We start from the raw sequence: 26,946 nt of genomic DNA on the forward strand, positions 1-26,946 counted from the left end.
GATCTTTTTGCCACATCGTAACAGGGAGGAAGGCATCAAATAGCCAGACAGAGCAAGTGTGTCAGCTCCCTTTGTCCTTCTAAAGCTACTAATCCCTTTGTGTCCCCACCGCCATATGATTTCATTTAATCCTAACTACCCCCAAAACTGCATCTCCAAATATCACTAATACATCAATTTGAAGATTAAGTTCCCAACAAATGAGCTTTGGGGACACATTCAAGCCGTAGCTTCAAGTAAAAGCTAAAGTCCCTTTCCAGAGTGTGGTGCTGTCAGAGCAGCTCTGCATGAGGAATTGGGAGAGCTTCCAAGTAATGTCACCCAAGGTCCCCTGCTGGTCATCTTCTCCTCTCTCTCTCTCTCTCTCTCTCACACACACACACACACACACACACACACACAAGCGTGCATACAAATCTTGGGCTGTGAAGTACTGTGCAGTTTGCCGAGAAGCTCCTCATAATCAAGGATAAAGAAAGTCACAATTCTAAGGGCTCCAAAATGAGTTGTGCAGGTGAAAAATCGTTACCAAATGATTATCTTCTCTTCTATACTTTCCCTAATCAAATGTGAATTTTATAGAACATCCTAGTGAATGCAACACAGGTCTGCATCTATGAAGGGAGTAGGAACAGCAGGCATGTGGTCAAGATTTCTTAGGAATCCTAAGAAAAATGTCTCTTCTTTAAATTGAACTATTAAATCTTATGAGTCAGCCTACAATAAACTTAATTGAAATTTAGGGTAGGCTCTAACAGTTGAGACGATATTTCACTCTACGATATAAAATATTCCCATTTTCAAAATGAGTTGGGGATATGGAGAAGAAGACAGTGATGAAACCTACCAGAGTAGTTTCCTTTAATGAAACCCACCAGTAGGTTTAAAATATTCTATCAAAATTTAAAACACAACTTTAACGCAGCTATTCCATATGACATATCTGTAAGGATATTTGTAACAGCTTTTTTTTATAACAGCAAAAAGTTATGTGTTCATTAAGTTAGACAAATTACTCGCTTAATCAAATATTACCCAGCCTTTAAGAGATTGGAGGGGAGTTAACATGGATTTCCAAAATATTTTAATTTATAAATAAGCAGGTAAGAATTAAGAATTCTCAGGTTAAGAATATGCTAGCATTTCTGTATGAAAAAATATGTATTCAATTAGATTTGTAAATATGTATGAGCATTTCTAAGAACCTAGGTAAATGCTATTATGATAGCTGCCCACAGAGAAAGGAACAAGGTAGTTCAGAAGGAAAGGTGAGTTGTTTTGTTTTGTCCCAAGTGAATGTATTATCTATTAATATTTTTTATAATAACCATCCCCCTCAATAAAAATGTGCCTTTAGGGGCTGGGGATGTAGCTCAGTGGTAAAGTACTTGCCTAGCAAGCACAAGGCCCTGCATATGATCCCTAGAACAACCAAAAATAAAAAAGTCTTTGTGTCACTTATGGTCTATCAACAATGAAAATACATCACTGTCAAGTTGACTAATTTCTAGAAATCCTAACCTTCATTTTTTTCTCTTAGTAGAATACTTGGGTTGGGCAAGTCAACCACTTAGGTGGCCTCAGATTCTTTATTTGAAAATGATGGCTTAGAAAAGAGATGACTTCCAAAAATCTTTCTGGTCTTATATGAGTCAGTGATACATAGTTTTAAAAAAAAATGCAACAAATTGGCAAGGAGAACCTGGGTGTTTGTCAGATGGTGGGTTGTAGTGATGTGACTACGGTAACTATAAACAACTATAATTTCACAGTGTAGTTCATTTGTTAACAACCCTTCTTAATTTCTCCTTCATTTCTATTTCCCCATCTTTGAAATACCTGAGGAACCACCGAGGAACCACCAAAGAAGCAGATTCAACTGAAGAAATTTATTTACTTTTTATTCTAGGTACATAGATGACATAATTATAGACAAGTTTTGATACATAGGAAAACCTTTCTGTCCATCGTTCCTTTTGCTAAATGAATCATCACAATAATTTTTACAGTTCTTAAAACAATACACAGCTTTCTTGGGCTGAAGCAATTGCAAGAACATATTGGTACTGGTATATTACAGCTACTTACAATGTTTAAGAACAGCAATGGAGAAAAATAAGTTATTTAAATATTGATTTCATATACAGAAAGTGCAATGTTGTTAGTTGTTATATAACTTGACAGTTTGTTTTCTCAATTTAAAATCAAGATACCTTGGACTCAGACAAGTATATTTTTTTCTGAACATAATTTAGTATGCACATGCAGGAGTGACTTGGTGAATGGACCTCTCGCTGCAGTTATGAATGCAAACTCTGCTATGTCAAGGACTGATTTCTACTAGACAAATCATTTCTAATTTCAACTACACCTGGGGTCAGGACAGAGAAAAGTGCCTCTGCGTGAGGCAAGGCCATGAAAAGCTATTTGCTTTCAGTTATTTGGGAATGTTAAGTGGTAGCTGGGACTGGCTGCATTTCCTTCCAGACAGCTGTGAGATTACAAATGACACACAATGCCATGTGTACCTACCTGAGCCAAACTGCCTTTCCAGGTTTCTTTTGTGCTTTCCAAAGACAGTAATTTTCACCATTACTCAAATTCTGTACCAAATGCAACTGATAAAAACTGGATATTGCTAAAACCTACCACCTCCAGCATCCACAGGCAGCCCCAAACCACCTCAGTCAATGGTCACACAAACATTCAGGCTTTTCTCAGATCAAATTAAAAGTTTAAAGCAAAAGAAGACCAAACAAACACTAAAGGTAGTAAAAAAAAAAAAAAAAAAAACCCAAATTTAAAAAAGGTAAAAACAGGGCCAGGGGTTTAGCTCAGTGGTTCCACCGCTTGCCTCGCAAGCGCAAGGACCCAAGTTCGATCCATGGTACCAAAAAAAAAAAGGTAAAAGCAACCTAGCCCCCTCAAATCAGACATTCATCCTAAAAAGTTATTCATGGTCCCTGAATTTAATTTTCCATGCAAAGGCAATGATTTACAAAGAGTGATAAAAATATGGTTTGACATTCTCAAAATCTCTGATGCTAGTTTTAGTGAAACGAAATCTCTGGGCTGGGAACAAATTAAAACTGGGAAATTCCCATGTGATTTCTCCTTTGTTGCCTCTAACATGACCTTCACGTGGTCTTCTGGCTCAGCTGAAAGGAGGAGCAGACTCTGTCCGAATGCCAAGCCAAGGTATTTCAAAAGCAAGAAGAAAAGCCTGTTTTAAGGTCCCCACCTCCACCACAAATGACATCCAGTGACTGCTGTAGTTCTCTGGACCCTGCAGCCCTACCACCTTCCAAATGGGCTGTGCCACAACCCAAGAGGACAAATATTGCTGTAACTTTTAAGAATCCCACAGAAATTTGGCAGCATTGCCTTTTTATTCAGCATTGCCACAATTTCTTCACATGGCAATTTATAGAAGGTAAAAGTTATGGAAGAAACACATTGTTTTTTAAAATGCATACCAATGCATGAAAAGAAAATACATCACCTGAGAATGTCCTTTTCCTCAGAGACATATAAAGCATGTAAAGATGGCTTTGTAATTAATGAAATCATTTCCTCCACTTCCCTGAGGGAAACCATTTAATACAAGAGGAAACATTAGAGAACTTTTGATCAAGGTCTTATGTTCAAAGTGTTTCTATTGTAAATGATCGTATTTGATGCTTCCAATAGTGCTCATGATTAATAATGTGAAGGGAAAATCATTTTGTAAGCAACGGAAACCTTAATATTGTCTAAATTTGCTGTTTGCTAGAAAATGAGATACGAGACTACAAGAGGATATAATATGCTGAAATCAGTTGGAAAATAATTGAAAATATGCAATATTCAACACATGGCTAATGTGGTTTGGCTCCCTAATGAACCCGTTTGAACAAAAAGAATCATCTAAATAAGAAAAGAAGGATAACAATATCTTAATTATAAAACTAAAAAAATTGAAAATATCTTATATACTGCCTCCCTTTTTAGAAACAGCTTTCTGAAATATTTAACCTTACAGTGAGTTTCTGCAAGCGTGGTCTCTTAGCTGATGACTCAGTTTTGGAATGGACGTGGTCAGGATTCCAAGTCAATACTGCAACAGTGACCAATGTGGTATGATACTAAACTGATTAAAATGAAAGGCAGTTACTACACTCCCACACCCACACCCACACAGATATCTTTTGTCAGTTTCAGATAGCTTTTTACTAGGCTGTAGTTAGTTTAAACACAGAAAGCCAGGATGAAATGCGTGCCTGATCATCACCCCTACAAAATAAGCCATGTTAGAATAAGACAATTAGAAAAGGCCATTTTTGCTGAAAACATCCCAGACATGTCACATGGCAGTCTTAGGCTGAAGATTTGGAACTAGGGTTACAGGGTTGTGGACACTAGTTACAGATAACTGCTTGAAAGCTGATATTAAGGCAAATAAAAGCTGATTGCTAGAAAGCAATTATTTGAAAGTCTCTTGTTTATCTAAAGGAGAATAGGACTTTGTTTTTCCTGCTGCAGCCAGATGTTCTAACTTCTGAACAAGTGAGCACAGTCAATAGTATAGAATAATTCCCGGGTCTGGTACTTTGGCCTAGCTAACCCCACCTGGTTCAGGCATCCTGCAGGGTGACCAACACAGGGCAAGGGCACAACCAAAAACAACGGGGTGCTCTGCTCTCTCCTCTCTTCTCAGCCCTCTCCTCCCTGCTCCCCACCATCTGCCAGCCCAGAAACAGACAGAGGCACAGGGTCTGCAGCTACTTGGCATCTTGGTTCTTCTGCGTTCTGAAAATAAAAATAAGCACTTCTCCTGCCTTTGGGGGTCAAAGAGAACCACACCAATTTCCTCAAGGGGCTTCTTTGGAGGAGAGGGTCCAGTCCTGTGCCTGGTTTCATGTTCTGGGGGCCACATGGGGGCCTTTCTTCTGGATTCCACCAGCCTGCCCATGATGGAAGAACTGCATCAGCTTCATGAGCACAGGGAAAGGCTGGCTCTGGTCCAGGGAGGTCCATGGTGGGCTTGGCTACATTGTCTCAGGGCTGGGTGGCAGTTTGAAGAGTCTGGCTGCGGACACGAGCTTCCTGATGTGTCGCTCCTCTGTGATGCCGGCCTCTTGAAGGCAAGTGTGGGACAGAGAAGGCACTTGGCTCAGTGTGCTGAACCCCGCGTCAGAGAGGGTGCTGGTGTACATGGGGAGGCCGATGGAGATGAGCCAATCCGACACAGATGCGATGCATCCAGGAGAGAGGGGCTTCCTGCAGATTTCAGTGAGCCCACCACTTGGGATCTGGATAAACACAGAAAGCAGAATCTAAAGACTACCTGGGCTAGTGGAGGCTATGAATTATGAGTGTGTGCCTATAAGAAAAAGAACTGAGATACAACATTGCTAGGTTATAATCAGAAAGTGATAATGCTATGACAGGTCAAAATTCAAAAGTAGAATAAAGAGTTCTCCTCAAAAGTGGCACCTGGCACCATGTGCCAATTTTCAAACTGTAAACATTTCTATACCCTGCTATTTAGTCTCACTGTGCTACGCTTGTCAATGAGAGATCCCTAAGGATTTGCAGAGACAAACGTATATGAAAGTGTGAAAAGGGATATTCAGTGGCTGGGTTTTTATAAAGTAGATTTTTCTACTGTATTTTAATCTTCAGTAACAACCAGAAAATTCAGTATTTAATCAGTACAGTTACAAAGAATCTGAAATACCATAATATCAAATATTGGCTGAGACAGGGAAGCAGACATTGAAATTTGATGACTAGGAGCCAGGCACAGTGGCACACAGTCTGGCACTCTGGGAGGCTGAGACAGGAGGGGTACAAGTTCAAGCCCAGCCTGGAAACTTAAGAGACTCAGCCAGACCTTGTCTCTAAATTTAAAAACTTATGAAAGAGCTGGGAATGCAGCTCAGTGGGAAAGTCCCAGTGCATGAAAAAAAGTTTTTATTTTTTTAACCACTGGGCTACATCTTTCAAGAAGGTGATTATGTAACGTGTGTGACAACCCTTGAGATTTTGTACAGCATGGATGAGGCAAAAGCTTTTCAGAGAAATGACCTTGGAAGTCTACAATGATTTATTAACAAAGATATTCTTTACTACATTATTTAATATAAAAAACCTACATGTTTCGACAATGTGGGATATTTATCTACTGGAACACTTTGAAAAATTGATAACAGAAAAGAATTCCTGATCTGACAACTGAAAACAATCGAGTTTCAAAACTGTACATTTACAATTATACGTGTGCACAGAAATAGCTAAGTTTTTACATATTGGGAAATAAGCATTGTATATATTTGGGATATATAATATTCCTACAAATGTACACATTGTAGAACAGCTAAATCAAGCTATTTAAAGTATGCATTGCCTCACTTACGTTCTTTTGTGGTGAGAATAGTTAAAATCTACTGCCTTAAGAATTTTTAATATATTGTTATTAACAGTAGTGATAGTGTAGAGCTCTTGAACTTATTCTGCCTGTCTGAAAATTTGTGGCCCTTAGTTAGAACTTTTTAGAGGTTTTCACAGTACTAGGGTTATGATCATTTTAATTTCCTTCTAAAATTGTATGTTACGGAAGCACCTAGGTGCTGAGAGTATAGCTGAGAACACTTGCCCAGACGCAGGAGGCCCTGGACTCAATACCTGGCAACACAAAACAAAACAAATTCAAGCAATTCCTGGCTAATCACATGCTGCTTCCTCTCCAGGCATCTCCTTTCCAGGGCCATTAGCAGCCCTTGTCTACCAAGCACCTGTCAGCTACTCGTCACCAGCACTGTCACTAAATGTGCAACAAAAAAGCTACTGAGGGGCACCAGAAGCACAGGCTGGCTGCTCACCGCCATCCGGTGCTGCTTCCGCAGCAGTTTCACTCGGATCTGGTCCATGTTGGTGGCAACATCCTTCTCGGGCTGATCTAGGTCCTCTGCATATCTCTGCACCAGGGCTTCAGGGATCCCACAGCGGCCGTGCTGCAGGGAGGAACAGGCAAGGGGGCACAGAGGGCAGCATGGATTATTTTTCTTTTTCTAAGATACATTGACTATAAGCTAAGACAAGACATTTAGCTACAATAAAATAATATCAAAATTTTTAATTTGAGATAAATATATGCTGTTTGTGATCGGGATGGATGCTTTCAAGGAAATACATTTATGTCTTTATGTTCCAAATACTGATGAGCTCTAGGGCAACTTCTGAAGTCTACTGAAGGCCAAAAAACAATTGTCCTGAATTTTTTAAGCCAACGCCTACATCTTACTAAACCTGATCATTTTGCAAAGTCCAATTCCTCCGATGATGTTGATGCTAATCTCATCTCCAGGACAAACTTCTACCCTACGGATATTCCACTGTTTGCCCTTCATTTGTAGGACTTGTAGCATCAATCAGTGGGCCATGTCTTAGAATTCTCCCTACTTTCACTTCAAAGGGTGTTACTCATGAAATACCAAGGAGACAGAGGAAAGGAAGGGAGGGGATGTTACCACAGGCATTCATGGTCATAAGAATTTTATAACAAGGACTTCTAGGAACACTTTATAATGGCACATGCAGTTCCAACCAGCTCTGTTAGTGCTGATTTGTCTTCAAAGTCACTTTGGTACTGGTAGATCTTTTTCTATCATTTTCTTCAAATAAATTATTTTTCATTATACATCTAAAAGATTTTGGTACAATAGAAGTCTTTATATTATCATTTCCTCCCTATTATCTACATAATTGTACAATATAACTACTGTATTACATCTGAATGGCGTCCTGCAGTTTTCAAAGTATGGCCCCACTTAGATGTATTTGCTCTCAGCAATTCACCTACGAGGTACATTAGGGTGGTGATACTTAAGCCCAGCTGATTTACAGGGAAATGCAGAGGGGAGACAGTCATGACTCAACACACACGTGTAAGTAGGACCTAGATACTCGGACTTGAGTTTCTCTTGCCCACTAAACTGTCCTTTCAGAAACTGGTTCTGGTCATTCTCCCTGCAAAGTGTAGCTGCCAAAAATTAAAAACAAACAAGCAGGAGCATAAGAAAACTGTGAGGCTGCATTCACATGTAACCTGAGGACTGTGGTCCCTGGTCAGCAGCGGGCTGGGTGTCTGACAGGCAAAAGCCACTGGCAATGACTCACCACACTTTCAGAACAGCCTGCTCCAGGGCTGCCTCGGGCAGCTGTGTGGGGGTTTCATGTCCCCTGGATGCCTGACAGATAAAAACAAAGGACTGTAGGGGTTGGGGAGGCCCAAGCCTCTGCTACCTTATCAGAGTACGGCTCTTCTGTGAGGTCAATGCCTTCGGAGTGTAGCTTGCTCTCAGTGAGCAGTTCCAGGTCCACGCCCCGGTTGCAGGACACCTTCCTGCTCAGTGCTGGGCCCAGCTTCACACCATGCTCCTGCAGGGTGGCACTCTCAGGCAGCTCTGAGAGCCATGGCGGAGGCCTGCTGCATGATGGGCTGTCAGGTTCCTGCCCCGAGGGAGACCTGGATACCTGTGCTGAGAGACAATCAGCAGGGCTGGCCTTCTTCACTGGCAAGTATGGGGCATCTGGGCTGGGGAGGGTCACCCCAGGGACAACAGAAACAAGGTGGAGGCCGTTGGCAAGGCGTTCTCTGCTCTTTTTAGCAGGAACAGGTGGAGGCTGTGAAGGGTGCTTTGGCTGTGTCCTTGGCTCAGGGACCCTCTGCTCTGTATCTACCCCTTCTTTTATGCCTGGGGGATGGTGTGTTCCTTCAAAATCATGTCCTTTCTTGTGACCCTCAAGAGACGTCCTTGTTAAACTGTGCCTAACTCCAGAAGGCTGAGCCTCAAACTTTCTGGGCAAACACTGAGGAGGTGAAACACCACAGGAAGAGGCTGCTGGGGGACCTTCAGCTTTCCTGGGTGTCATCTTCTGAGAGTCAGGACATCTCTGGCTTTGGGTCAGTAGCGAGGCATTGTTGGCTGCAGAATTTCGCCCTGGAGGTTGGACCTTCTCGGTGGGGGCGGACATCTTTTGGGGCACTTCCGGTATAATCTGAGGAGAGGTTTCTGTCACTTCAGGAGGCACATCTTTTCCAGCATCAGGCTGTCCTTGGAGGTCATCCAGGGAATGGGATCGGGGCCATGTTTCCACAGTCTGGGGGCCCTCCAGGGTCTCACAGCTCCGACAGATGGAAAATGGGAGGCTTCTCCGGCTTTTACTCAAACCAGTCACACAAGGTGGGTCACAGTGCTTGGAGACGACTGGGGAGCCACCAAGGCCCAGCCTGCTCTCCTCTCCCTGCTTCCGTGTGTCCACTGACTTTGTTAAAGGCAAGGTGGGGTACCTGCCCAGCTGATTCTTGTGAAAAGGCTTCAAGCTGGACTCAGCTGACGACTTGCCAGGTAAGAGGCCAGTTTTCTGAGTCTTGCCTGTGAGACAAGGGAGTATTTTACAATCACGTTTTAAAGTAAATCACATTGATGCATAAAAGTGTGCGAACATAACTGACATCTCCAGTTCCCACATGCCCATGTTGAACTGCACTAAGGATACAGAATCATCACATATGACAATGGGTGAGGTAGGGCCACTCTGATCCCATTTTTATTTTTAGAAAGAATTCTTGGTCTTATTAAAAGACTTATGGAGACTGAAATTAATTAGATTATGCCATATTAGGAAGTAGCAGAAAGCAAAACTTAATGTCTTTTTCTACCCATAAGCAATGTAGAAGAGGGTCAATCATCCAAACCCTGTTTGGAAACCACACAGATGGAATTTCTGTTTAGCGAGTACAATTTCCCAAGGTCATGGTTGAAATGGAGAGGAAGACAGATTCCTCTGAACAGCTTCTATAAATGATGCCTCAAAAGGGTGATTAATGAATACTCAAAATCACACCTTCCTCCAAGCTGCTCCCTTCTAATAAATTCATCCAGAACCAACCAACCAACTTTGATACAGACCAGTAAACAAACCGAAGTGAGTAGTTTGTCAGAAACCACCTATAAAATGCTTCTCTGGTTCTAGGTCCCTGCAAAGCAAAGCCCTAGCTAAAATGAACTGTCAGCGTGATAAGTGAGCCACCAATCAGGCACAGTCACTTATTTATTTGATGACTGCTGACTGGTATTAACTGCTCCTGCTGCTCGAAAAGCTTTACGGAGAACATGCTATATGTGGGCCAGGCACAGTGCTACGTGAACACATACTAATTAACTGTCCCTGGTTTCATCTTTGGTTAATAACATGTTTGTTGTGAGCTTTGACATTGGCAAATCCCAGAGGGGAATGCCCCAGATAACAGAATATTTGAGCCAAGTGATCCCATTACTCTAGGCTTATAGGAAAAGATGAGTAATACTAAACCTACATCAGGTTGGGAAGGTTCAAAGAAATGGCTGGCTCTAATCTCTGGAGAGCCACTGTGTTGTTAAAAGTAAGGTTTTTCTTCCTAATTTGTTGCTTCAGTAAACATTTTTAATTATATATTTTAATTTAGAATTTTGATATATCCCAATTAAGCAGGCTTACCCTTTCCGTGTATAAAGCAGCAGGAGAAATCAGCCAATGGGCTGATGTGACCGGGTGGAGAGAGGAATGGGTGGGTGGTGCCCACCCAAAGGAGGAAATGGGTACTCTGGGATAAATGAAAGGCATTCTCTGATAAAAATCTCTACCAGTATGCTGCATACACCAGGGGAAAGGAACAGAAAGAAAAGTCCTGAGGCACTGACATTACAAGTGCTTTGGCCATTATCAGCAGGGAAAAAAACAGATTCCTGTATGATCTACAGACTTTTACCAAGCTCACTCTAATTCCAAATTAAAAATATGCCACGTGTCACATCATGCATACTGCAGGCCCTAAGACTGATAGATAAGAACAGTGGCATCTCAATCAGTCTTCATATTAGTGATTCCATCCTTTCTTTTTTTTTTTTGGTACCAGGGATCGAACTTGAGTCCTTGCACTTGCGCAGCAGGTGACAAAACCACTGAGCTAAAACCCCAGCCCTTCCATCCTTTTTAATAAAATAAAAAATCAACATATGAAATATTCTGCATTCAGCAGAGCACAGACCTGGTCAAATGACATTTGTCCTCCCTTATGAATAGTAACTTGAGACCTTAAACCCTCCCTACCTGTATGTTCCACGCCAACATGCCAGGCATTTTTCATAGGTTATTATTTTATTGCTACAAAACAACAACAAAAGAGATTGGTAGCCTAGTGTTATTACTGAATACACTAGTCATACTCCCACTTTTAATAACAGAGGACTCATCCCAATAAACAGAAAAGCGAAATACCTCTTCAGAAAACATATCACATTCAAATTTAAAAACTGGCTGAAACTATAAATTCTTAAAATTCCTGGGCCAGGGATTTAGCTCAGTGGTTCCACTGCCTGCTGACCAAGTGCAAGGACCAGAGTTCGATCCCCGGTACCAAAAAAACCCCCAAAAAACTCCTTTATTGTAAATTTTAGAAATACAGTGCAACCAGAATCACAGAATGAATACTTCGACCAAAATCATGGGAAAGAATTAAATTCGTGAACCAAGGTACTACTGTATGGCTTTCCTTCCCTTTAACTCCCAATATAAATCATACTCCCCATATAAATTCCATTTTCACATTCTGCTTAAATTGGAAAGATCCCTGGATTTACCTTGAATTCAAAATATGGTTCGTCATCTTCTTTAATCTAGTTCTTCAGCAGGAGCATCTGAATTCTTTTGGGCACTCAAAATTCTGCCAGTGCTATCTTTGAAATCCTTATCAATCCAGCACAGTTGGAACTAATTTTCTGAAAATGTTTGGCTATGGAAAGGTTATTGGCAGAAAAGCCTTCTGGACCTACATGAGGATTTGATGTTTACTGCAACTGAGAATATACTGTGACCTTGGTAGGTTTTATACCCCATCATGACCTAGGCTCCAAGGGACTGAGCACCCCATTAGGATGTGCACTCTGGGCACCTACTTGACTCAACCTCAGTCCTGACTTTGGTGCCCAAAATGGCTTTCACAATTATTTGTTTGGGGGGTACCAAAGATCGAACTCAGGACCTTGTGCTTTCAAAGCAGGCAGTGGCACCCCTGAGCTAAATCCCTGGCCCCTTTTCACACTATTTTTTAAACCATGATTTATAGTAAGAAAAACATTTTACATTCACTCACACACACATACCCAAACACATACATCACTGAAAGATTGTAAGTAACAACACTAGCAATACTGATTCTTACCTTACGGAATGCATACTGATATTTCCTACACTATTTTTCTCAGCAAACTGCTACCTATGACCCACTAAATTGATTTTATCCCGTCCTTATGAATTGGAATCTACAGTTTAAGAAAGGTTGCCTTAGTGGGTGCTAATGATTATGCTAACACATGGACTCATAGATGGGATCTCAATGACAGCTAAAAACTATCAGACCTGAGCATTTTTTCACAACAGTCTTCAAGTGTTCAACTGAGATTTAGGTCACAGTAGCACTGTAAGCCCTTGGGTAATGTTTTTGAATCTCACAATAATGGCAATTTTAAGGTCACAGCATCAAACTACAGTGCGCCCCCCCGCACACTGCCCCGTGACATTTAGCCTGCCTGACCCATTTCTACATAAGACTCTGCTTCTGTTTGAGACAAGTATGCTTTCTGAAATTCCATATTGAGGACTTCCCCACTGCCAGGCCAGGAAAGCCACAAACAAGACAAGTGGTCCTGCAGCTGTCCTCCCCCAGAATAACTGCTTCTGCACTGAGCCTGCATAAGGTGTTTCAGACATGGCTACTGCTGTGGTCCTGATGGATAGTCTACCTGGTAAATTGTTTTCCTTGTGGACCTAACAGTTCTCAACACTCCAGTGTTGGTTGTTACTGCATAAAGCAAAGGGCACAGGAGACACACAATTTAGGTTTTATAGCTGCAGGTATTTCAGATGGAATTTATTAACCTTACACAGGAGCCAGGATGAATAAGCACAGGGGCTAACTGGAGAGCAGTGTGGGAAGAGGCCAGAAATGAAAAGATGATTACTGGGTTCATCGTGGGAAAACAATCAACCTTTTGGATACAATTACACTTTTGATGGCCTGTGCTGACATTACCATTTTCCAGGTTCTCACTGCTCTCGTAGCACCCTGAGTCTCGTGGGGAGCATCCGCTCAGGCCGTGGCTGTCCACCAGCAGCTTCTCCTGCGACCCGGACTGGTCACTGTTACCTGGTGAAGGTGAACACATGGGGTAGAATCACAGAGGTACAGAAGCACAGGTCCCTAGTCAGGCAGCTCCCGACTTCATCCTCTTACTGCCATACATTTTTAAGCCTTGGACTTTAAAAGAGAACAAATTATTTCAAGGTAAATAAGATCAAAATGAACTAATGAGATCAGAACATTTCAAATAAAGTATCGATCGCATGAAGATAAATCTGGAAAGAGAGCACACAGTTGGAATATGGCGATGCCTCTCAAGTCAGCCAAACAGGAACTGAAGCCTCTGCGGAGAGGAGAAATGTATCGCAAGGTGTTGGCAGCAGGGACAGCATCGCAGACCATTTTGAGTGAGGACATCATCAGTTAAGAGCATAGTGAATAAATGCATAAATGACCTTCCACGGTTGGGTTAGGTCATGTTGTTTCAGAGATGTGTAAGACTTGTACTTTAAGTCATTTATGTTACTACCTCTCCAAATTTGGAAGCTTACATAAAAATTTCCAAAATCAAATTTTATTAGCATTTAAGAGCTTTTTGTTTTGGAGACAGGATTTCACTATGTAGTCCAGGCTGGCCTTGTATTACTGTGAAATCGAAGCTGGCCTCAAACTCATGATCTTCCTGCCTTAGGCTTCCAAGTACTGGGATTACAGGTATGCCGCTATACCTGGATTTTAGGAGCATTCTTAGCCCTTGGTAATATATGCTAGCTCTTGTATTACCTCTGCAAGAGTCAGGTTGGCCAGAAGAAACAGAGTCCCTGAAACTGAGGAGCCAGTGACAAACTTCCTTTTGTTTTTGCTGTCTGAGATGCATGAGAGTTTCCTTTCTTCTCTGCTTACTCCCTTTGTCTTAAGCCTGCATTTCTATTTCCTGTACACAGACCTGAGAGGGAATGTTCAGGAGACACTATGGGTGCTAATCCTGATACGTCAACTTCACTGGATTAATTAACAACTAGCAGGTTAGTACAGGGTAGGTCTGGGTGGGTCATGGAGGAGTAACTTTGAGTACTATCTCTGGTCCCTGGCTCTTCTCTTCATTCTTCTCTGGCACTGTTCTCTTGCTTTGCTTCCTGGTCACCGTGAACCAAGCAACTTTGCTCCATCAAGCCCTTCCGCCATGAGGTCTCTTTGCCTTGGAGCCAGCCAATCATGGACAAAAACCCTGAGCAAATTAAACCTCTACTCCTTTACGTTGTGGCTGTAAGGTAAAGTGTCTCAAGACAAGAAGGTAACTAATACACACTGTGACTTGTAACCAAGCAGAAGATACACTTAAGGTGGATGGCTAAGAGTTGAAAGAGAAATCTTGTTAAAGAGAAGCACCATTATTTGGTAACTGGACCTCAATAAAGCTGAGAGGAGACGAAATCAAGAAAAGTGTCTGGTGTGTCTGCAGAGGGAGTCTGCCCAGAGGAAACCTTGGGGAGAATCCTGTGGGCCTTTAACTTCCTCAGCATGGCCCACTGAAAGCACGTGGACCCACATGTGAGCACAGAGGCTCACAGAGAGCATCTCCATGCTATCATGCAGACCAAGTGCTTGGTCACATAAAACGGAAACCAACAAAACACTTCTATATAAAATAGCTAGTTGCAACAACAAATGGCTTTCATTTATTTTCCTTTTGCTTTGCCCCCCACCCCAATTACACAAAGAAAAAAGAATCCAGTAGACCAGAAACATGATGCCTGTTCTCAGGTCATCAAAATAAACATGTGGGGAGGCAGAGGGCTGCCAGGGTACACGTGAGCTGTGGGTTCTTGGTGTCCTCTTGCAACTTCCTGTTTGTATTTCTCACAGGGAAAGCTTCTGCAACGCAGATCACTACTGCAGAGATCGTGGCAGAACACGCTCTTCAATTAGAAACACAAATGAAGAGTGCTAATTGTTAAGTGATGAACGACAAAGTGACACTGGAAGCCCATGAACAAACACTGCCACCCCTACGCCAAAAATTGGAACATTCTAGAGTGATGTCCTCATCATGTGGAAGAGCCTGTGGCCTTGGAGGGGCCTCTGTTCCAGCACAGCATGTTATTTAGAAAAGTGGTACTTATGAAATGAGGGCTTTGAGCCTCTGCTGCAGCCCAGAGAGGAATCGGTGTTGTCTACCCTTGGTGGCAATGGTTCAGTGCACCCCAGAGGCCAAAGCCAACTCCAGAGTGCAGACTGATGGGAAGAAAGCAGAAGCTGTGGAAATGCACTGTGAGGATCCTAGCCTCAGCCGGCCTAGAAGGGCACCTAAATTGTTATGGAGAGGAAAAGGATCCCTCTCATCGCCTGAAAACCACAGTCCAACCAACTCATAAAGTCATGAGCACATGGGAAAGGACAAGAGTCGTTGTCTTCATCAGGGACAAATGAGGCAAAGGGCTCTCATATATGCTGCAGAATGCTCATATATGCTGCAGAATGAAGCCCATCACCTTCTTCTAGCTTATTAGCATTAATCCCTGAGCATGAAAGAAAAGAATGAGGATGAACTACAGCGTGCAAATTCTCAGTCAAATAGGAGTGAAAGGCTGAATCTCCAATTGGCATGAGCTGGGCTGAACCCCAAGTGACTCTCCCTGGGTTCCTGCATCCCCAAAACTGCACAACACATCCACACACACCGCAAAAATATGCTGGGACACGCAGGACATCTTCAGACATCTAAGCTGGTAGTGCACAAGGGTACACACAGTTATCTGAACAGCAGGTACCTTGGGAAGGAAGAAAGGGAGGGAATGGGAACCTTGGATACTTTCAACAGGGCTATAAAATGAAGACTGCTGGGAGGCTGGGCCAGGAGGATCCCAAGTCTGAGCCCAGCCTGGGCAACTAAGTAAGACCCTGTCTCAAAAAAAAAAAAAAAAAAAAAAAAAAATAGGGACTGGGATTACATCTAGTGTGGAAGCCCTGGATCCAATTCCCATTACAGAAAAAATGAATGAATGAATGGGATTGAAACAAAGATGATAAAATATCAACTTTAGCCAAATTCAGGAAGTGCGTGTGTATAAATTTATTTTTCTATTTTACTATACACTTGAACTATACTTAATTAAAATTTTCATAAATGTATTTCTATTGAGCTGTACATTTAAAAATGGTTAAAATGACAAACTTTTTGGTATGTGTATTTTACTACAATTAAAAATTTTAAAAACTTTTTGAATGGGTGCTTATGCTTGGCCCTAGACGAGTATAAACAACAGCAGTCTGACAGGAAGAGTCTTTTCCAGCAGAACCCCTCTGGAAGCTGCCCTTCTCCAAGCACTGGGAGACACTGGACAGATCTGACTTCCAAGCAGTGCTAGAGATGGACCTTTTCCTCTCAGTGGATAGCTGAGCTAGAAAACTTTTGAGATCTCCATACAGTGTCAAAGATCTCAATAGATCTGTCTCTCTAGTGCAAAGAAATTTAGTTGACAGAAAGTTACTGTGTTCCTCCAAGTTATCAGTTACTTAGAGGGATTACTTCTGAAATCCAATGAATTTAACGCATTGAATGTAAAATTTTATAACCCTAGGATAAGTCTGGACCCAGACTCTTGGTACTAAGTGGTGCCTCTGAGCCCCTTAAAGCTTTTGTTTTAAAACAATAGGAAATACTACTTTGGTTATCAGGAAAAGTCCAAAGAGTGGTAATGCATAGATCCAACATGGGATTTATGAAGAAGCAAAGAGGATTCTGTAGGGGTGTGTGTGTGTGTGTGTGTGTGTGTGTGTGTGTGTGTACTGATCTACATCCCCAGACCTTTTTTCTTTTGAGACAGGGTCTTGCTAAGTTGCTAATTTACCAGGCTAGGCTCAAATTTGCAATCCTCCTGCCTCAGCCTCTGAGAACATTAGGATTATAGATGTGAGCCACCATGCCTGGCCTTCTTAGCATTACGATGAATAAAAATGCCCTCCTTCAAAATGTCCCTGGTACAAATCTCAGGATGTAATTCCAGGACAAGGGGTCTGGGTCAGTATGGCATGAAGCAGACTAGGCCCAGATCCCTGCTCTATACTCGGGAGTTAGCTTTGTTCCTCCTCCATCTGGGTGATGAAGGAAAATGTAGTGGACAGTGGATGTAAATCAGCTATTTTCCATGGTTGAGGAACAGCAAATGAGCTATGTTACAGAGCAGATGTGGTGCAGGAAAACAGGTGAATATTAATTCATAGCAATACAGCTGGTCAGCTATACCAGGCACTGTCCCAGGTCATTTACACACAACATAGCCACAGACCCCAGGGTGTCTCTTAGGAAACTTAAATACAGTACTAGCAACCTAGTCATAAGCAACACCAAGTATGAGACACAATTCCCTCCAAATCTATCCCTGAAGGCCACCTATTTACCTGAGGCTCAGATACTCCTCCAGAACTCCATCATAAAGTTTAAAATGTCATAAAATAAAAATGCATTTAATATCCCAAACTGCTGAGCGCCCTAGCTTAGTTTTACAGGACACTGCGGGGTACAGTTTGTTCACCCTCATGACTGTGATTAGGAACTGCAGCCTGCTGCCCCTGCCCAACATCCTGGGAGAGCATGGTGTCAGGCTGCATATCACTAGCCCAGGAAAAGATCAGGATTCCAAATTGAAAGTGTGGTTTCTGCTGCAGTATGCTTTCACACCACCAGAAAGTCAAAACATCCTAGGTTGGGGATCATCTGTAATGCGTAACTCTATTTTTCCTACCCATTAACCATCGTTTTGGTGTGTCTTTTAGCAACAGAAATGCTATTAGCTACTGATATTCCTGAAGCAAAGCACTTGAAAGAAAATGTATTTGAATTCAGTAACTGGAAAGAATACTACCTTCATGATGAATAATTTCAGGAATGTTTGTGATGTGAGACTGAAGAATAAAGAGCAAGACTGGGTTAATGGGGCAATGGACAGGATCCTTTCTGACAGACTGCATAAAAGCTGTGAGCTCTCTGAATTCTGCTCACACACTGTTAAAACTAAGCTGTCATCTATTTAAGTTTGGAATCCTCTGCTCTACATACTCACTTCAGAGAGACATTTCCTGCTTCTTTAATGGAAACTGATTAATTTCCCTTATGAACCAGCCTACTCAATAAGAAAATACCTCACGCTTTTGAGAAATAACCCTTAGCTGGGCAAGGGTTGATCAGTTCCTTTTGTGCCCAGACCCGAATGACCTGCTGAAGACTACACAGCCCAACAGTCCCAACCATACAGTCCACTGGCTTCTTAAAAAAAAAAGCGGCTCATTCTCAGTCAAATGGTACAGCATTATTTCCAATTATTACCTAGAAACATGCCAGGAAAGCTGTGAGAGCTACCAAATAGTTGTTCTGCTTCCATGTTAACAGAAGTATGTGCATTGGAATTCATGTCCTTGAGCTATCTGGCATAGTATGGAATTGACTTTGGCTTTGGAAGGAGCAAGACTACGTGAGGAACTCCAACGATATAAGCACCTACTGATGGTTTATGAGAGGCCTGCTGGTGACCAAAGACTGTGGCTCATGTAGCAGGGACCCTGTATGCGTGTGTGTGGAGGGACTTACTGTCATATTCCTGTAACAGCTCCACTGCCGTCAAGAGAACAGCTCTGTGCTCTGGGTCTCTGATATTTAGTTCATCCAAGTCTTCCTCTTCCAGGAGCTTGAAGGTGTCCAAGTCTTCATATCCATTGAATAGGAAAGTGGGCATGTGCTCCTGTGAGACACAGAAAGAGGACCAAAGTGCACTAGGGGCCCACCATGCGATACACGGCCAACCACTAGCCTCAGACCCCTCAGCTCTTTCTCCATCATCATTTTTATACTAATCAGAAGATCAGTATCATTCATAATGTATTCTATACCTCCCAGCCCACCAGTTTAGCAGGCAGTCAAACTGTTTTATTAATCATAGGTTAAGAAGATGTACAATGTAGACTGAGGGATTCCACATCATAACTATGCTCTCAAAATGAACTAATTGCCGGGGATTTAGCTCAGTGGTTTCGCCGCCTGCTTCTCAAGTGCAAGGACCTGAGTTCGATCCCTGGTACCAAAAAAAAAAAAAAAAAAGAACTAATTCCTTTGTCACTACATGGCCCACCAGGGAGAAGGCTCTTTCTTCAATTAGAAAGGTATTAAAAATCCAACTTTGCAGGCCCCTCAAATATCTCAGAGCAAGAGAGTTTTGCAAGGAAGACACATAATCTACCACTGCAGATCCACCTCCCAGATGCATGGAGTCTTGGTGAGAGGGAGACGAGGGGAAGACATCCCATGGCCGCTGTGGAGCTGGCTGTGGGGAAGGCACCAGGGTTTACACTTACAGCCTTTCTTACAGCAAGTTTTGATCAAAGGCTTGTACTACCACCCACAGAGTAGCACAAGGGCGGTATCAGAATACTGGAAACTTCTTCTGTAGGATGGCTACTCATCACACTAATGCCTCACACTTGTTAGATGACATAGATCAACCCCTAGCCTACCCTAAAAATGCCTTCCCTTGCTTAGTTTAGGAGGAAGAGGAACAGGAAGTGAGGAAATGTGTGACAAGGATAAGAAGGGACTGACTTTCAGGTTAATCCGGTCCAGGAGATCCTCCACAGACTTGGGTTGGGGAGGTCTTCCTTTTCTCCTCCTCCTGGTGGGCCGCTTGGGCTTCTCCTCTTCCTCATTTAGCACATCCACATAGATAAACTTGAAGGTGCCGACCTTGTTGTTCAGCAGACCCATCCAGGTCCCCATGGGTGGCTTGCTGATTATGTCAATAATATCTCCTTTCTGTGGCCCAGAACACAGATCATTCCGTTAGGTACATTTTGAAGCATAAAAAGTGAGTCACACAGATGGAAAAATGACAGAATCGGGGTCCCACAAGTGACCTTTCTGAGACATCAATGCAGGACATGACAGGAGTCTGGCAGAACAGGGCAGTTTTGACTGAGCTGGATGCCACATGGGACCAGGTCACAGGCTGCCCTCCTTCTGGCACCTCAGGGCCAGGAGTGCTGTGCTGTCTCCCAGCCTGGCTCTCTAAATACTCTCATCACCCACAGTGTTCCTGCTTCCTAGAGAAAGAATTTCCTACCACTCACAAGTTAGCAGCAATCCCTGCTCTGTGGTCACTTCATTTGTTTTGTGGAACTCCATCTTTAGGTCCCATATAAATTTCTCTGTTCACACACAGAAGGGAGTCATTCATTTGCAGATGGAGAAAGCACAGAAACTGGGATGTGGGGAGCACAGGGGTTCTGGAGGGGAGCTGGGGTCAGAGGACAGGGCCCTGGTGCAGGTAATGATGAGGAAGCGACATGAACCATTCTGTCCTGACCACTGGTCCATCCTCACTTTTGTTTTTGCTAAAGAGACCAGTGGATCAACATGCCCAGTCACAGCTCAGCATCCAAGAGCAGGGAGGGAAGAAACAAAAGAGCCCAGCTGGTCTTCTCTGAGCCAGGGAGAGGCCCACCTTGAGCTTGAGTGAGTCTGTGTCATAGGGACTGGGAGTGAAGTCCGTGTGCACTCGGGCTCGCCCACAGAAGGGGCCCCGGTAGGGCGGCTCCTCGTCGTCGCCGTCTTCTGACTTGACGCTTTCCCTGTTGCTGGTGGAGGAATCAGTAGTGCTGACTGTCTGACCACCTGTGCAGCAGATACGGGAGGGAGGAAGGTAAGTACGGATTTCCTACATGGCACAGCTGAAAGGGACTGATGGGATTGCAGCTCAGGAAAGGAAAGCCCAGTGAACGGGAGCCATGCCCCACAACCTCGTGTCAGAGCCAGAAGGGGGACCACATCTGATTTCCCACTAACTGCTGTTCCCAATCAAGTTCCCGATGGCACAGCACATTACCCTCATGACTCAGGAATCCATGAGACAAGGAGAGTCCCTGAGGAAGACACCACGGTGCCAGGCACTTGCCTTTTCCTTTCACGGTCATGACCTCTTATTTGTACCCTGATGTTACCACATTTCACAGACCAGCAAACACCCTTTAAAAGATTGAGTAACCTTCTCAAGGGTAAGAACTTAGAGCAGTGGATGCCAACTTGACTTTGTCTCCTTTACTATTTGGCCAACACCAACCACACCCCTGGACCTGGAGTAGCTGCACAGCACTCATTACCAGTGACAACTGTAATTCAACCCTCTTTATCTTATCGCTCACCTTTAAGTGCTTTTCCCTTTGGCCTATTCGCCCCTGTTCTCCACATCCTTCCTCTCAGATGCATTCCCTATCTTCCCCAGTCAAAACTAATCACCCTCTGCTGGGCCACTCCTTACAGCCATTACCAAACAAGTGTGACTCTAAGTCCAGGTAATTTGTAGGTCTGGTTCTCTAATAGCACCCTGAGGAAACTCAGTCTTACTGATCATGAACTTGTCCACACATGTCTGATTTTAACCCCAAAGGAAATTATGTACAATTACAAACTAGACTTACTCATCGAGCTCTGCCCACTCAGGGAGCTCCGAAGACTTTCAACAGATCCTCCAGCTTTGAGCTTGGGTTTGTCCATGTGTTCAGAGCCAGGCTGGACAGAGGCAGGGGAGCCAGGCATTCCATCGAGGCCTGAGTCCTGAAAGGGTTAAGGAAATTAAGTCTCACAAGTACACAGGCGTTGTTTTGCAATTCTCAGTAATGTGGGCGTCAACCGCATCCATCAAATTGATCTTCATAGTCATACTTGATTCTAAATCCCATATTCTCTTGTATACCCTATATAATTTTTTAATTTTAAAGCTGTGGCCCATTATTTATTAAACACTCAGAAATTGTTTTTCATGTTCAGATAGATATTTTTGAAATCTGAGGGGAAAAAAAAAATCTGTCTACCACCAAAATCAAATATTTAGTTAAAGGCTTAGGAACTCAGCATACTCAGCAGCCCAGTAACAAGGCTGGACTTCAATGTAGGTCAAGTACAACCTACTATTAATGCAGTATCCAAAGTACTATCCGAGGATATCTAACATACTTTCAAGGGAAACATTTACATCAAAAAAAAAAAAAAAGTTTACTTCTTAAAAAAACAATTGGCCATACTGTCATGTTTCTATTTATCTAAATTATCGACACTGGCCAAGTAATTAACAACTTAAGACCCAGATACATGGCAAAACCATTGCTTTTCAGTCTGTCACAAAATTTGCACATGACACTCTATGGTTCTGCTTCTTTTACTTCTTTCCAGTGCTGCTAGCAAAATGAGCTCCCTTTCCCTGGTTGCTATGAAGTTCCTTTGGATCAGGCTGTTGGTATGATAACTAACTCAGCAGCACTTTTCACTCTGGGGTGGCTAAATGTGATCGGCCCAGCAGCTCCTCCTTCCCCCATCTGTACAGAGTACTTCTTGGGCCAGTGGGGCTGGGGCAATTGGACAACATCACAGTGTGCAGCGGCAAGCGTTTACATGGAACCACAGAAAGTCTCTGGCATAGCACTGAGCATGCAAATACAGAGCCATCTAAACAAAACCTGGTATTTACACAGTGTCACATCATCAGAAGGGATTTCCTACGATTCTGCTGGCCCCTCAGATGTTTAAGGACAACTGCAGCAGCAGGTTCTGATTCGACACTTGCTTGTGCTTTACGTGGAAGGCAAGTGAGCAAACCACACCTCAAGAGCAAGGACTAGAAATCAAGTTGCCATGATCACAGAAGTTATTGGAGCTGTGAATCGATGCAGCTCCTGAATCGAGTTTCATTCCTCCTTTCTGAATCCTAAAACAAGTGATCTTTCCAATTAAAAAATCTTTTCTAATGCTTCTTGGAAAAGTATATGATTTGAAACACAGGAAAATTAAATGTCCATCTTGGTATTATATGTTCAATAATGCTTTTTAAATTACTAATTTATTCATCATCTCTTTAGTAATAATCTACCAGAAAAGGTACCATTCTAGGTGCTAGGCATATACCAGAAGAAAAACCCCAAATCCCTACCATGAGAGAAACACATCTTACTCCAGAAAGGATGGCTATCATCAAGAAATCAAATAACAAGAGCGGCAAGAATGCAGGGGAAAAGGAACCCTTCTACACTGTTGGTGAGAAAGTAAACTAGTATAGCCACTAAGGAAAACAGTATGGAGAGTCCTCAAAAAATTAAAACTAGAAATTCCATTTAACCCAGTTACTCCTCCTCTAGGTATCTTTTTGAAAGAGTTAAAGCCATCATATTACAGTGATACATGTGTACCCATGTTTATAGCAGCACAATTCCCAATAGCTGAATCTTGGCACTAGCCTATATGTCCATCAACAGATGAATGGATAAAGAAAATGTGGTATTTACACATAGTAAAGTACTACCCTGCTATGAAGAAATTTAAACTTGAGTCATTTGCAGGAAAATGGATGCAGTTTGAGACCACAATGTTAAGTGAAATCAGACACACAAGCTTCAATATCACATGGTTTCTCTCAGAAAAGAAATCCAAATTATAAATAAGGAGCAAAATAAAAGGTAGATAATAGGAAGTACAGAGATAGATCTTTCTTAAATGGGAAGAGGATCAAGAGATAGAAAGAGAAGGAAAGGGGATGAAAAAAGAAATTAAAATGTGTTATGTACATGTACCAACTCCACACAAGGAATGTAAATATTATGTACTGCAAACATGTACTAAAAAAAAGGCAGAGAACTATAATACAAGTTTGCTATGTGGTAGCAAAATAGTATGAAACTGCTACAAGTGACATCAAAATTCTATGCTCACAATCCATAAAGCAGAAAACCTCTAAGAACATGAGCTTATAGGAGCTTTTCAGTGGATGTTTCAATTCTGGGGATTAGATCAAGAAAATGAAGTGCTTTAAATGAGCGGCATTACTTTCCCTGACAGACTGCAGTTTGCCTCATTGTTGGATAGAAACACAGAATCCCTCACTCACTCACAGGGACAAGAAAGTAAACAGAGTAAGGGTAGGGCCTGGGGATTTAGCTCAATGGCACCGCGCCTGCCTCACACAAGGACCTGAGTTTGATCCCCAGTACTTAAAAAAAAAAAAAAAAAAGAAAAGAATAAGTAAGTAAAAACTATGGAGAAGACACATTGAAGACAGCCCTGGCTTTCCCTTTAGGTCTGATAAGCCGAGGATTCTAGGCCTCAGCACTGTGGGCATTTTGGACCATCATACTTTGGCGTGGGGCCACATATGAATGCTACCATGTTTACAGCATTCTGGGCTTCTACCAACTAAATTCCAGTAGCACCCACATCACTCTACCAAATCCAGTGTGACTATTGAAAATATCCCCAAACATTGCCCAGGGGTGGATAGGACAGCAAATAACTCCCAGTCTTACAGTGATAACCACCATCATAAAGATGTGCAGGCTATGTCTGAACCCAAACGCAGGTGGCTGGCTGGTAGGTGTTCACAGTGACTCCAACAGGAAGATGCATGGTGTTTAGCTCACTATGCCCACCAGAGGGCAGCAGCAGAGAAAAAATGTCTGCTTTCCCTGCTTTTTACTGTACAGTATTTTGTCCATGAACCAGCATCCCTACATATTTTATGTAGTCAGCCAGCTCACATACGCGTATTTTAAACAGGCTGCAAAATGAGTATCCTAAGGATGTCAGAGGAGAAGGTTTTGAAATCCAGCGGTCAAAATTATCTAAAGGCTCAATTCTCCAAGTGATTTTATTCCTTCCACCAATTCAATTAAGACAGAAACTGGTAATGATGCTAACAATACATTTTTTTAAATAAATAGAACAGGAATTCTGTGATATCTTAATGGGCACAGTTAGTAAAAGCAACCCCGAGGAAACCAGGCAGCTATCAAAGTCTGGTAACCAGGAAATACTTTCTGAATTTGCTTCTCACACCTGCTATGTCCTTCGAAAATAACTTAGGTTACATTCAAAAAGCCTACTGTCCAAGGGCACTTCTTTAGCTTGGATTCTGCTGACAGTCTGTAGCAAGAGTATTCAAGGAACTCCTTTGCGTTCAAACTTACAGTGCTTATTGCACTAGTGAATCACCATTTCTTCCCATGGCTGTCTCTCTTGTCTGAATACAGAAAACAGGGTCTGTGTTTTGTATTCCCAGCACTAAACACAGTGCTTAATTTGTGCTTCTAGAATTGAATGTTTGTCTATATAAACAAAGCATGGTGCTAGAGTAGGTTAATAATATACACACTTGGCACCATTTGTAATCTCAGATGATCATCCTCCGCTTCCTGGGGGGAGCCGAAGGGGCTTTCTGATAGGCAGCCACATACCTGCTCAGAGACCGAGCTATTGTATTTCTTAGACATTCTCTTCCGCATTGTCTCTTTCACTGATTTCACCTTTCTTCCGAGAGATATGCGAGAGACAGTGGGTGATTTGATGACTTCTTTGTACACAAAATCTCCTTCCTTTCCCTGTGAAATAAAATGTTGTAAATACCTTCAGTCACAGAAAATGAAGCTCAGGAACAGAGGTCTTATTATCCAAACCATTAACGGCCACACTCTCAGAAAAATATTAGCATTCCCCAGGACCATGACATTTTTCTTATGTTAAGTCAGTGCTGTGCCATTTATCTTTTTGATTAGAAATTAAAATTGACTATAAGGCCTTTTGTTTGTCTGAAGTGGGATGTGAGTCACTTTTTACTTTAATCTTAGTACATTCTTCTTCATTTATGTTTTTTCCACTGTTTTCAACACCCAAGGGGCCTGCCCTTAATCAGTAAGAGTGACTACATGCACCAGTGTTCGATTGAGCCCAGCAGTGGGGAGAAGAGAGGGTGATACCAATGAGTCACCCCGGGAAAGTGCCAGCACCATCGCTGGAGGAAGCTGAGGCAGGAGAGCCCCAGCATTGGACTGGATTTTATCACTATGATGCTCATTGCAGTCAACTCCTAAGAGTGGAAAAGTTTCTTTCCCTGGAAAAGCCAGACCATGACCACCTCTCATTCTATTTCGCATTTAAAAACAAAATTTCCTCTGAGAAAGGAGGGGGAAAAGTCCTCATTTTTTAAAAGAAAAAGCCACCTGCAATTATTGGTTTGTGAATCAATAAAACTTGTTACCAAATGAAATAATCTACATCTTCCAGGATTTTCTGAAGTAGTCTGTATCTCACAGATGGGAATTTTAGCTGACACAGGATTGTGACAGATACAGTTTCATGGCAAAATACATATAGGATGTGGGCCGGGGATTTAGCTCAGTGGTTTCGCCACCTGCTACGCAAGCACAAGGACCCAAGTTCAATCTCCAGTACCAAAAAAAAAAAAAAATACATATAGGATGAGCAAAACTGCAGGTGAAATTCATCTACATCCCTGAGACCTTCGAGAACCTCAGGGAACAGATCCGTGGACCACAATGACAAGCTGGCCCCAGCCTGCAGTCCAGAAGCAGCCTGAGGAGGCAGTGAGCTTGGCCCTTCAGAATCTGAATTAATTCCAGGACACTCTCATGGCATGTACTGGGCCCACAGGAAGACCAGTCTTTAGAGATGCTAGCACATGCTTGTGGTACCCACACAAGGCTCCATCTGCTTGCACTACATATATGCAACTAGTGTGACGAAAAGGAGTGAGGACACAAATGACTAAGACCACGGAAGCCAAACTCATCCAGATTTGTCACTTGAAGAAAACTAGAAGGAAAGTCACTAAAAGAATTGTGCTACTTCAAGGAAAGATGGAGGCCAGAGGTGGTGGTCATTCCTTCCACACAGAACAGTAAAACATCTTTAAAAGGACTTCTTTCCAAATATAATTTAGGGTCACTGAGGAAAACAA

At 42.5% G+C, this 26,946-nt stretch overlaps 1 protein-coding gene across 6 annotated transcripts in view; it reads right to left on the reverse strand.

Annotated features, from left to right (window-relative positions):
* Window positions 1-1,874: 1,874 nt before the first annotated feature.
* Window positions 1,875-26,946, reverse strand: part of Sash1 (SAM and SH3 domain containing 1) — a 316,706-nt gene continuing 291,634 nt past the window's right edge. For all 6 annotated transcript variants that reach the window (XM_087193584.1, XM_021238002.2, XM_021238001.2 and 3 more), the window contains 9 exons: window positions 25,427-25,570; window positions 21,629-21,764; window positions 20,656-20,825; window positions 19,758-19,967; window positions 18,753-18,903; window positions 13,118-13,231; window positions 8,287-9,419; window positions 6,864-6,995; window positions 1,875-5,291 (listed from right to left, as the gene is read on the reverse strand). In XM_087193584.1, the coding sequence (XP_087049710.1) occupies window positions 5,028-5,291; window positions 6,864-6,995; window positions 8,287-9,419; window positions 13,118-13,231; window positions 18,753-18,903; window positions 19,758-19,967; window positions 20,656-20,825; window positions 21,629-21,764; window positions 25,427-25,570 (2,454 nt within the window). In that variant the 3' untranslated portion in view covers window positions 1,875-5,027. The remainder of the gene's footprint in view (window positions 5,292-6,863; window positions 6,996-8,286; window positions 9,420-13,117; window positions 13,232-18,752; window positions 18,904-19,757; window positions 19,968-20,655; window positions 20,826-21,628; window positions 21,765-25,426; window positions 25,571-26,946) is intronic.

The sequence above is a fragment of the Heterocephalus glaber genome, unplaced genomic scaffold (assembly GCF_053883595.1).
Source record: "Heterocephalus glaber isolate CG9 unplaced genomic scaffold, H.glaber_assembly_v1.0 deba00001593, whole genome shotgun sequence".
Taxonomy (NCBI): Eukaryota; Metazoa; Chordata; class Mammalia; order Rodentia; family Bathyergidae; genus Heterocephalus; species Heterocephalus glaber.